The 12,465-nt window shown below is 39.8% G+C and overlaps 1 protein-coding gene across 2 annotated transcripts in view; it reads left to right on the top strand.

The window, feature by feature from the left end:
• Window positions 1-11,980, top strand: part of LOC145991024 (facilitated trehalose transporter Tret1-like) — a 36,435-nt gene extending 24,455 nt beyond the window's left edge. For both annotated transcript variants that reach the window (XM_083126694.1, XM_083126693.1), the window contains exons 2-3: window positions 6,709-6,868; window positions 9,480-11,980. In XM_083126694.1, the coding sequence (XP_082982820.1) occupies window positions 6,769-6,868; window positions 9,480-10,822 (1,443 nt within the window). In that variant the 5' untranslated portion in view covers window positions 6,709-6,768 and the 3' untranslated portion in view covers window positions 10,823-11,980. The remainder of the gene's footprint in view (window positions 1-6,708; window positions 6,869-9,479) is intronic.
• Window positions 11,981-12,465: the final 485 nt, after the last annotated feature.

Below are 12,465 nucleotides of genomic sequence, written 5' to 3'. Positions count from 1 at the left end.
CATGAGTCATGCAGTGAGAAACGTGCCCTGGCCATAAGGAGTGGCGAGTCATGGGATTCCAATGGAATATTGCTCACAGTGTTTTTGAAGAAAGGGGAAACAATCAACACTGGAGAAAGTGAAAAAGCAATTCGCTGCAAACGTCCTGGACTCCTTTCTGCTGGTGTCTTTCTTTTGGATGACAATGCTCGTCCCCATTCGGCAGCACTAACACAGGATGAACTTCGAGAAATGAAATGGGAAAGGTTACAACACCCCCCTCCCCTACAGCCCTGACTTGGCCCCGAGTGACTTTCACTTGTTTGCTGCACGGAAGTCCCAGCTGCAGAGTCAACGTTTTCACACTGATTTGGAGGTTCAGACAGCCGTGAAAAGTGTTCTTCGGTCCCTGGACCCCGATTTTTTTGCAGATGGCTTTCAAAAACTTGTGCAACGATGGGACAAATGCTTATGCCGCCTTGGAAATTATGTTGAAAAGTGAGAAGGGGTCATGCTACTTGGTGCAACTTGATTTTTGTCTGTAACTTAAGAAATAATTTTTTTGCAACATAGGGAAACTTTTTTCCTTGAACGACCCTCGTAGAAGACGTATGCAGAAAAAGTAAAATTCAGATAAAAATGTACCCAGATATTTTTGAATTCAGATTTTGGAACCTGATATCAAATATTTGATATTACTTCCTCCTAATATGTGAGTAATCTGGATTTTCACTGCCTTCGAATTAATTTATTTTGCTTCGCTAAAATGTCACTTTTGGCTAATCGTGACGATGAGGATAGGTGATGATAAGTTGAAATCGATGAAGGGTCACTCACAAACATATCGTCGTATGAGAACCAGAGGTACGTAACTCCAAAAATGCTGTTTTCAGTTTTGTTTAAATAAACTCCTCTGAATAACTTTATTTGGAGTCAGATCGCCGTATCTCCACTTCTAATCCTCAGCAGTAAGGTGGAGTCACGAATCTCCACTTCTAATCCTCAGCAGGAAGGTGAAGTCACGTATCTCCACTTCTAATCCTCAGCAGTAAAGTGGAGTCACGTATCTCGAATTCACTGACTCTTTATAGAATACGTTATTACCTCTCTTCAGTAAGTTTTATAAATTAGAGTTACATCCCTCTGGATCTCATACGACGATATATGAAAAACACAGCACGAGTTCCACAGAACCTTGTTTGTCTGCAAAATACAGGCCAGGGTGTACAGTCACCTCAATTAGTACTCCGGCACTTTGTTCCTTTATACAGCATATTTGCAGAAGATACAATTCAATCTACAGGTGTATCAATATACGCTGTATAAAACACAACTTATTACTAACTTCGTTGACCCTGTACTCAGTGATGTGCGTCTACGCGTAAACAATGTTAGTCTGCATGCTACACATAGACTATTTTATACACGTAGATTACGTAATCTATGTAAACAACATGGCGAAAGGTGATAACTTAGCAAAGGGCGTCGTGAAATTAAAATAAAATTATACTGCGTATCAGTTGCTGATGTGTGAGAACTTTTCATACTCTTTCTTCCAAATTCGAACAATTTCTCACCTAGGAAGAAACCTAATATAGGAAATAATCTAGTGTTTTATGGGAAAACAGGATAATTTCACATCTGAATAAGTGTCGGACGGAGATAATTTCGATATGTTTGTAATATATAACTTGAATTTTGTTGCTGTATGTCACTTTTCTATGTTGAATGAGTGAATGTAGAAACATGCGTACTTTATCCATAATTCGAATCTATTATTCTGGCTCGAACAGTTCATGGTGAATTTTTAGAATAATTCTATTTTCGCTAAAGAACTTTGCAGTTTGTAGTATCTATTGAATGATTTTTGAAATCATAACAATTTGTGGTGATTATGAATTGTGTGGTACACTACCAGAACCTGCCCTGAAAGTGGTGGGGCCTCCCCGATGGGGCAGTGGTAGAGTCTTCACCTTGTTATCAAGGGGTCCCGGGTTCGATACCCGGTGGAGGCACATAGTGGTTCGGATTCCACTTTAAACTGTAGGTCCAATCCCGTTTAGCCTTACTGTGCATAACGTGGACTTAGAACACCAACTCAATCAATCAATCAGTTCCGATTAGCCTCACTATGCATAAAGTGGACTTAAAACACCAACTCAACCTACCGAAAGGGGTGGGAGACAACAGCGGCACTCGTCCCCTAGTCAGGTGACCCTGCCAGGTCCGTTTCACACGAGAGAAAACAGAGAACTTTTTAATTTTACAGTGAACATTTCAAAAGAGAACTAGTTTAAAAATTTTACAAATTTCAAAAATTACATTCTAAATTATGCAATAAAACATCCCAATTACAATGACAATTAATGCAATATTTAGGATGTTTTCTTGTGATATTGGTCTGTAAAGTAATATTATGAAAAATGTTCAAGAGTGAATTGATCGTGCCGAGGGTAGGAACAGAAGGAAGACTTACACTTTTGAGGCAATAAACCTTCAGGTTCAGGAGTGCCAGAGAGTTAGTTTTCGTTGGTTAATGCTAGGATATGGAAATACAAGTTTAAAGAAAATAACGGAAATTCATTCAAAGGTCAACTGATTAGATAACACAAATATTCAATGAATATGATTTAAAATAAGCGTGATACACTGGAAGGGGGAAAAAACTATAGAATAATTTCGAAATTTTGAACGTTTCTGTCATAGTCTATCATACATCTCCCGCTGCAAGACATTGCTCGCTAATTCGGCCATGAAATTGAACTTAGTTGAGTTTGTTTCCACGAGATGGCTCTGATGGGTGTAATTGGGCAAATTGTTCCTCGTTGGGGGAGATTCTGAAAAGTATCGTGAGCGACAACGTTTGGGACATAAACTACACTTATGTTAGTGTTGTTGAACGAGCGTCTGTTGTTCGCCAATGCTCTGAAGGTGTAAATATTGAACTTCCGGTGCCAGAGAAAACACGCAGAGCCCCCGTACAGTCTAGCGGCCGATTATGTAAGCTTCTCACCTCTTCTTGTTTATTCCAACTAGGCCAATCAAGAGAAAATGAATGCTGTTAGGGATTCATTGTCAAAACCTGCATCGTGTAGCCTACTGCCTGTTGTTTTGTAGCATTACTTGTAGCTTGCCTGCCAAAAAGGAATATCAACTATAGGAGTGTGTTTTTATGATTCCATGGCAACGACAATCCCTTCCCACCGACTTTACCAATTGTATAAACATTGCAAACACCGCGAATGGCATTTTTGTATTTGTACATTATTATACGTTGCTCTTGTACAGTCACAGGCAATAAAAATGGGACACCTAAATTCTAAAAAACTCGCTTCCCGTAAGACGTTATGTGTGTTGCCTAACTCAACGGCGATAAGTGGATTATAATTACACCTCGGATTTTTAGGTTCCTAAAATAGGCTCTAAAAATCCTAAAATAGGTTCTGAAAACCTTAAAATAGGTTCTAAAAATCCTATAATAGGTCCTAAAGATTTTAAGTTATGCTCGAAAACTCTTGAAGTAGGTTCATAAAAACTTAAAATAGTTCAAAATTCCTGAAAAATGCTGATTAGGTATAGTCACCGGCAATGAAAATGAGACACCTATATCCTTCCATAACGTTATGTGTGTTGCCTAACCCTACAGCGATGGTAGAACTTGGAAATTTGCTATTAAAATCCATTCTTCGCCGTATAGTTAGGCAACAATCTTTTTTCATGTTATCCACAGTCAAACTACGCAATTTTGTCTGTGAGGATCATCTTATATGCTGAAAGTAATCATTCAACAAAAACATAGTCAGTGGTGCAAACTTCAATGCTGAAAATAACCTTTCAACAAAAACATAGTCAGTGGTGCAAACTTCAATGCTGGAATGTTAGTTTGCAAGGCGTGAATGCCCAAAAGCACCGAAGTGACGCGAAAGTGAGCAAGACCACACAGATCAAACCACTATGGATTGTACAGGTTAACAGTGGCACCAGACATTTTGCTTTGTTTAGAGCTTTGAAAAATCACCATGGACTTGAAGGAAGGGAAATCGACAGAGAGTACGTTTCAAACACGTTCGTCATTGAATATTTTCGTGACCAAACAAAGTAAATTTCTGAGTGTGACATAAAAATCCTGTAAAACCTTTGAAAATATATAAAAACCTCGAAAAAGGTTTGATTTAGGCGCATAAAGCTAAAATAGGTTCTAACAAGCAAAATAGGTTTTTTTAGGCTCTATAAAACTTCATCAGTTGTTGCATTTTTTAACAAAACGCTGACATAACTTATAATTTCTTACATACCTGAAAAGGAAAATATAGGTTAAAAACCTAAAATCCTAGGTCTAATTATAATATCACATTTTCAATGGGAACTTCTACCACCGCCTTTAGAAATATGGATTGCTACAAAGATAACTACTCTATATAGCAGAGGGACCATGCATTGTTTAAACCAGAGGTTTATTTTGCACATACGTAGATAGATAATGATTATAGAGTTGTGTGCACCATACACATACTTTTAAACAAAGTCATCGTAATTACATTTATTATAGTTAACAATGTAATAGCAGTTAGTGCTTGAAAAACGTCCATGCTCATTTTTTTACAGTTTGGATTTCAACAGAAATTGATTGTCTAATTATGCGGTATTACTGAAATAAAAAAAACTGATACATGTTTACACTTTGGGCTATTCTGTGCAGGGTTGTTAAAGGTCCAGGAATTTTAAATAAATTCAATTCCGGTCCAGGAGAAAACATCGGCACTTTTTACTGTGTCGCCCCTGTCAACACATGCTTTTTCAAGCCAAAAACTATTAAATCTGTATTGTATTAATCTATGTTGGAATCTTTTCTTTAAAAATGTGTTATTGTTAATGTTACAATAGGTAATGAATTGTTTAACTTAAATCAGGAAAAAATGTTGAAACTATAGAAATATAAAACAACTACAGGGTGGCGCACGAAATGATCCACCATTTTGTTGTTGAATAAAAACTATATTATAAAGAATCTCTCAATGAAACATAAATGACACAAAGGTTACACTTTGGAAAAACGTACTACTGCAATACATGCTTAATATGTCCACCGTTTTGACTTTTAACCTCAGTCAAGCGAACACTAATATTTCCAATTACCCTACTCCACATGAGTTCCGTAATTTCACTGCAAGCCTGAAAAATAAGTCTTCGCAGTTCTATTAAATCTTGAGGTTTTTTTCCGAAAATCTTGTTCTTCAAAGAACCCCAAAGAAAATAATCATAGGGGTTGAGATCTGGGCTATTTGCGGGCAAGGATTGTTCGTCCACCAGCGAAACGATCAGGAAATCTGTTTGAAATTACAGGAAGATTGAAAATGTCGTGCCAAAAATCCAGCACCACGGTAATCTTGTACGGATACATGTGGAGATCACTCTTAAGAATCCATTGAGCAGAACGTCTTGATATCCCAAGTTGTGTGGCTGCTTTTCTGGTCAATTTGCCAGGACTTAACTGTACAGCGACGCGGACGGCTTCAATATTCTCAGGAGAACGCACAGGTTTACGACGATCACGCTTTGATTCCAGTACTGTTTCTTCCACTAGAAACTTTTCATGCAGTTGGTGTACCGTTTTACTCGAGGGGGCCCACCTAGTTTGGAAATGTGCTCGAAAGCGCCTCTGAGTCTCCACAATGGTCTTTGTTTCGCCGAAAAATAGCACAGTTGCTGATCGCTGTTCCGTCATAAGCCTTCTTTTGTCCGCCATGTTGTATACTCTAGCCCCCTGGGGACAGGTGGATGCACTACGCTTCAGTTTTCATCACACGATATTTCCAATGACTACTGCAACTGCTGTTGGCGCACATGACGTCATTCCTCATCTCAGATCTGAAAAAAACAAAAAACAAATGGTGGATCATATCGTGCGCCATCCTGTATGTAGTAACCATGGTAAATTGTAAACAAAATTATGATATAAAAGAGCTAGACTTTTGTAAGCGTACGGGGACATTCTCCTGGTTGCCGAAAGGCTGATGGTTCAGGGGACGTTGGGTAATATCTTGCTTCAATCTTCGGATTGGCTGGTGTACTTGTACTCCATTTGGCAGATATTCCACAAACCCAACTCTGAATAAGGCGTTCTCCTGCATCATCAAAAAGACCAGGGTTATAAACTTCGGTACAACTAATAGGTTTAGGCCTACAAGTTGTATCGGGTGAATTGTCTGTTTGAAAAAGTGTTTGTATAACATCAGAAGTTTAAATAAATCTTCGAGTAAAAGGTCTTAATGATCTTTCATTTCAAACCTACATAGGTGATAATAAAAATTAAATCCTGCACCACAGACCTCGCCAGGGCTTGGTCCTACCAACCCTAAGAAGCCTTTGAAAAGTCCGATAAAAGGGTTGTAACAGACTAACATAAAGCCCTAAAGGCAGAAGGTGCGTGTCATACATGTAAAATGTTTCAATTCGGTCAAGGAACCTTTTTTCCGGATGAATTTAAATTCGGTCCAGGAATATTTTTTTCCGGATCAACTTAAATCCGGTCCAACTTTCGAATTGAAATTAAACTTCGCAACTTGGACCGAATTTAAATTGTATGAGAAAAAAGGCTCCGGTCCTGTTACGAAACCCATTGGAATGTATGGGTTCCTGAACCTCTAACAACCCTGTTTCTGTGCATATATTTGTTGTAAATGCAGCAGGCGGACGTGGTAATTTATTGTTGCGTTTCCTTTGTTTCAGTCGAAGCTAAAGTTCATCAGGAGCCAAGGGGAGTCTGACGTGTGGAAGAAGATCCAAGCCATGGAGAACCGCGAAGACAGTTGCGCCGCCATGTTGCCTCCCGTCATGGGAAAGGGCAAGGAGGGGAAGAAGCTCACTCAGTATATGGCCGGTCTCTCAGGTGAGCTTACACTCCATTTCCACCAACTTCTAATCTTAGGAACTCGATCTAGTACAGATAGATATGGTATAAGTACACTGTCACAAATGTAAGATTCATTGCTAGTAAAACACTTTCAATAGGAAAGCACAGAACTGGTAAGGTTGAAGTCCTGATTCGATCGCCAGTTCGGTATCTTTGACATAGCTTGAGAGGAAGCCGACTGGCTGTGCACTTGACATGGTTGTCAGAGGGAGACTGATCTTTCAGAACTTTCTTTGAAGTAAAGTGGCGTTCGAATCAGGACTTCTATTTTGACATGTTAGGGGTGTGCTACTTTAAACGTACAGAAAATGAGCGGCTAAAAGTATGGAAAGACAAATTGACACATACAGGGTGTCTCATAAGTAATAACGCAAACTGACACAGGTGAAAGTTCACGATAATAAAAGCAAAAAAGTCTCAGTAAACATGGGTCTGCAAACGAGCCGTTTTCGAGCGAATGTGCTTTTACAAGCCGCCACTGACTTCGTTATTTGTAAGCGTCGTCCTAGATGGTAAATGCTAATAATCTGTGCGAATGTGTGGTTAGAAGCAGTCACTGATTGCATTTTGTAAACTCCTCGCGCGTTCCGATGTTTGCTCTTTGTTTACAAAACAGAACATTTCCGAGAGGTGGCGTTGTAATCAAACAGGGTGGATACAATCAGCACAGTCTAATCGTACTGTGGAAGTCACGTCAGTTGTGCTATACTGGGTAGTGAAAATGGAACCTTACAGCAGCGAAGAGTACATTTTACAAACTAGGACGACGTTTACAAACAATGAAGTCAGTGGCGGCTTGAAACCACACATTCGCAATTATCTCGAAAACGGCTCGTTTGCAGACCCATGTTTACTGAGACTTTTTTGCTTCTATTATCGTGTACTTCCAACTGTGTCAGTTTGCGCTATTACTTATTATACACCTTGTATAGACAGTGGACACTTAAATACATCGAAGTGGAAACAGCTAAAGGACGTTGCAAAGACACTCAATGCTACATTCTTTCAAGCACCTAACGCATCTTCCGAAGTCAGATTCATACAGTTATTCGTGACTATGGCCTCACAACCAAACTCAATTCGCCATCAGCTTGCAGATGCACTAACATGCAATAAATCACTCTTAAGTACTCATGGACGTAAATGTTTTTTTTGCTACGTGTCCAGCTTCCATAAACTGGCCATTCAAACTACCTATATTGTTTTCTAATTTTGGCTATTGCGTTATGCAAAAGAAAAGGAATTCACCATACAGGCTAATTTCTTTTGCTCATTTAGTAAATGACGGTTATATATATATATATACAAACACACACAGACACACACGTACAATCTGATCTCCCCTATGGCGTAGTTGTAACGTCGTTGTCTTTTAATCAAGGGGTTCTAGGATGGATACCTGGTTGAGACACATCGCACAGTGGTTCGGATCCCAATTTAAACTGTAGGTGCCTCCCTATTAGCCTATCGGTGCATAGAGTGAACTTAAAACAACAATTCAAACAAACAAACACACAAACAATATATGTAACAAGGTGGAACGACACCAGAAGTGCTCGTAGGCTTTGGGCAATAAATCGAGAATGAGTCTTCCTCCAGGGAAAGCCTCTATCCCTATCTTTATATTTGTCTATATCATTTAACACCATGATCTTTCCTGATAGCGTCGTGGTAAGGTCTTCGCCTTGTAAACAATGGATCACAAGTTCGATACCCGACGGACTCCACTTTAAACTGTAGGTCCAGTCCCGACTTATATACTGTGCATAATGTAGACTTAAAACACAAACTTAAAAATCTTTATTACCGTATTCTCGCGTCCGTTTCTCCGTATATAAACAATTTTGTTTTCTCGTTTGTTTTACGTTTAATATCTGTCTTGTAAGAACATTAGGCATTAATCTTAATACTCTATGTGTATGTTTGTATGTAGTATGTACGTGTGCGTAACGTTCTTATAAGTTAATGTTAATGTGCTGCAGCAAGAAATCAGTTGGTAGCAGAAAAAATGTTGAAAAGACGAGCTATTAATGCGGGCCAACAACAATACAAAGGGGGAAACTGGTGACAGTATTACCTAGGTATATCTTAGAATGGACATTGCTTATAGTCGCCTACCGTACTTTACAACCCAACACATTTAGGTGTTTTGGGCACAGTAAACCTTGATGCCTGTCTCGAAGCAAATAATAAATTAGCCTCCCTTGTATCATTTTCAAAAGCAGGCACATTAAGGGGTCCCGGGTTCGACACCCGGTTGAGGCACAAAGTAATTCGGATCCCACTTTTAAACTATTGATCCAGTCCCGATTTACCTATCTGTACATAAAGCGGACTCAAAGCAAAAACTCAATCGGCCAGTCAATCAAAAGGCATGTTCAAAGCATACATTTCCAAGAATCTGAATTTTCTCCTGCAATGTCCATGTTCATTCGTGTTTTTGTTCTTATTATTGGTCTATTGTAAACTTTTTGTTGCAAAACTGTTTGTTTTGTACATTCCATGGTACTGATATGGTTGTGTTGGTAATATGTGTATGCAATGAAGGTGTATGCGCGGTACTTATGGCATGCATGTTATTTTGCAGCTACCATCGCAGCATTGGCAGTTGGATCCATCCTTGCCTGGACTTCTCCAGCGCTTCCAATCCTCCAGGCTGCCAACAGCACCCTTCCAGTGGATAAGGACGAGGCTTCGTGGATTGGCTCTCTCGTGGCCATCGGAGCCTTCTTTGGAGCCATCCCGGCCGGCTTGTGTGCGGACTACATTGGGAGGAAGATGACCATCGCGACCCTCTCTCTACCCTTTCTCATCAGCTGGGCGATGATATTGTTCGCAGACTCCGTCGGGGTCCTCTACGCAGCCAGGATCATTGCCGGTCTTGCCACCGGCGCCGCCTGCGTCGCCACTCCGATGTACGTTAGTGAGATTGCCGAGACGAGCGTTCGTGGTGCCATGGGAACCTTCTTCCAGCTCATGCTCACCGTCGGTATACTCTTCACCTACGTCTTAGGCTGCTTCGACTCGTACGATGTCTTAGGGTATGCCTGTGGTGCCATTCCTATCATCTTCCTTGCTACTTTCATCTTCATGCCCGATTCGCCTCAGTACCTGTTGAAGAAGAACAGAAAGAGGGATGCGGACAAAGCCCTACAGTGGTTCAGAGGCCCACAGTACGATATCAAGTGGGAGATCAACCAGATGCAGGCACTCATCGACGAGGCCTCCAGGAACAAAGGCTCTTTTAAGGACTTAATCGCCACCAGAGGCACCAGAAGGGCTTTGACTGTCTCTTTGGGGTTGATGGTCTTCCAGCAGCTCAGCGGCGTCAACGCTGTGATCTTCTACACAGTACCAATCTTTAAGCAAGCGGGAAGCACCCTTGAACCCAACGTCTCAGCCATCATTGTCGGGGTGGTGCAGGTCATCGCCACCTACGGATCGACCCTTCTGATTGAGCGAACCGGTAGACGAATCCTGTTGCTGGTCTCTGACAGCATCATGGCTCTCTGCCTAGGCCTCCTCGGTCTCTACTTCATGCTCAAGGACCAGGAAGTTGACGTCAGCGGCATCGGCTGGCTTCCGGTTATGAGCGTGGCCATTTTCATAGTGGTGTTCTCCCTGGGGTACGGACCCATCCCGTGGATGATGATGGGGGAGCTGTTCCCGGACAATATAAAGGGAATGGCAAGTTCTATCGCCGTCTGTCTTAACTGGACAATGGTGTTCATAGTTACTAAGACCTTCAGTGACCTTGTTGATTCTGTAGGCTCAGCGTACACCTTTTGGTTGTTCAGCGTCACCTGCATTTGCGGAACAGTATTCGTCGCCTTCCTAGTCCCCGAAACTAAAGGAAAATCCTTGGAAGAGATACAAAAGGAACTCAACGGTGTTTCAACGAAAGAAATATCGGAGATGGATGATGTTTGAACACAAGATCTGCGAGTCTTGAGTTTCGCGCCAGAAAAAACTATCGCGTCATCGTGACGAGATACGTATATTATTGTGATACTTCAGATCATGTGCAACAAACAATTTTTATACAAATCTCCGCGAGTGAAGATACGAGCAAGAGTATGTAGACTTCTGACAAGTCTCACAACACTATGAGAGCTTCAAATAGATGGTGCAATGGTTGTGACACGTATGAGAAGAGCTGTGGATAATTTAGTAAACACTAGACAACGAGCAAACAGTGCAGGTTATAACTGTAGAAATGTAGAGACTCAGAGATTGAGTTAATTCAGTGCAACAAAACAGTTTAAACTAAAAGCACGGGGGAGAGAGACTGATAATTATTTTTTGAAAACTTTTGCATGAAAATCATCGATAACAGAACATGAGGTGATCGAAAGCCTTAGAAATCTAACAATATAAATTGTCACTTAATATAAGAGTACTGATGGACAATTGACGCCTAAAATTAAGTGATCGCCCACAAAATATCTAAATCTAGCAGTAAACAGCTGATTAGCATGTCCTTGACGTCTACAATTAACCGATCACCCCCTGAAAATGTTATTTAAAACTAATAGTACACATAGTATATGGCAAGCGATAGTTAAAATAAGGTATTTAATCACCTACTGATCGACAAGCATTATTGTAAATAATAGAGCAGAGCTGTAAATATGACATAATGATGTGAAACATAAGTGTTACGAAGAAGTAAGTAAATTAATGATTAAATGTGTGTGTATAAGAAATACATTCCATGTGGTTTCGAGTGTAAAGACATGTAAATGAAGCAGGAGCTTCAAGCGTATAGTTACAGTTTGATTTTAGCATTTTGATTACGTTTGATTACTATCATATTTTTTACAAGGGTAAAATGCAATATTTTAATAATGAAGTACAGTGCAATGCAGCTAGACTGTGTACATATGTATACGATGTGTATGTGAATTATGACGTATGTAGTGTTAAATGAATAAGTGTTACGTGGTACAAAACTGTATATTTGGTGCATAATGCGTGAATGAAATTTATCCCACTGTAAATAGAACTGTGTACCTGCCTGAAAAAGAAAACTATTTTTATTGATGATTTTGTTTAGTAATAAATTAAGGAAAATGCCTATTTTTAAAATTTGTTATTCTTTAAGAGTTCATTTCCTTCCTTACTTATGTACTACGTACAGTTGTTGGATCAATTGCCAACACTATATGGTACAACGACATGCAAAACACTTGATTGTAAGTAATACGCACTTAATAGTATTGGTGATCACACTAAATAAGCTAATTTCACCCAACAAATTAAGAGAAAGTGGGGCCGCCATATTAGTAATAAGGTAGGTGAGCCAAAGGTGGCCCTAGTTAAGCTTCTAGGGCAATTCACAAATCTCTAATGAGAGATAAATTTCTGAAATTAAAAGAAAAGAACTTCTATAACTAATTAACAACGTGTACCAAATGGATATTTTGTAGCATTGCTTGCAACTTTAAAAAAAAAAAAAAAAAAAAATGCAAAACCGTTACATCTGTTCCCAAGGTGCCCCACGGCTTATATGGCTTAGAAAATGATGTTTGTGCTCAAGAAAACATATGTATTCATTATTTAAGATTAGACAC

The sequence above is a fragment of the Lepisma saccharinum genome, chromosome 8, assembly GCF_977018435.1.
Source record: "Lepisma saccharinum chromosome 8, izLepSacc3.1, whole genome shotgun sequence".
NCBI lineage: Eukaryota > Metazoa > Arthropoda > Insecta > Zygentoma > Lepismatidae > Lepisma > Lepisma saccharinum.
The sequence above is the reverse complement of the archived record's forward strand: the minus strand, read 5'-3'. Positions and strand labels throughout refer to the sequence as shown.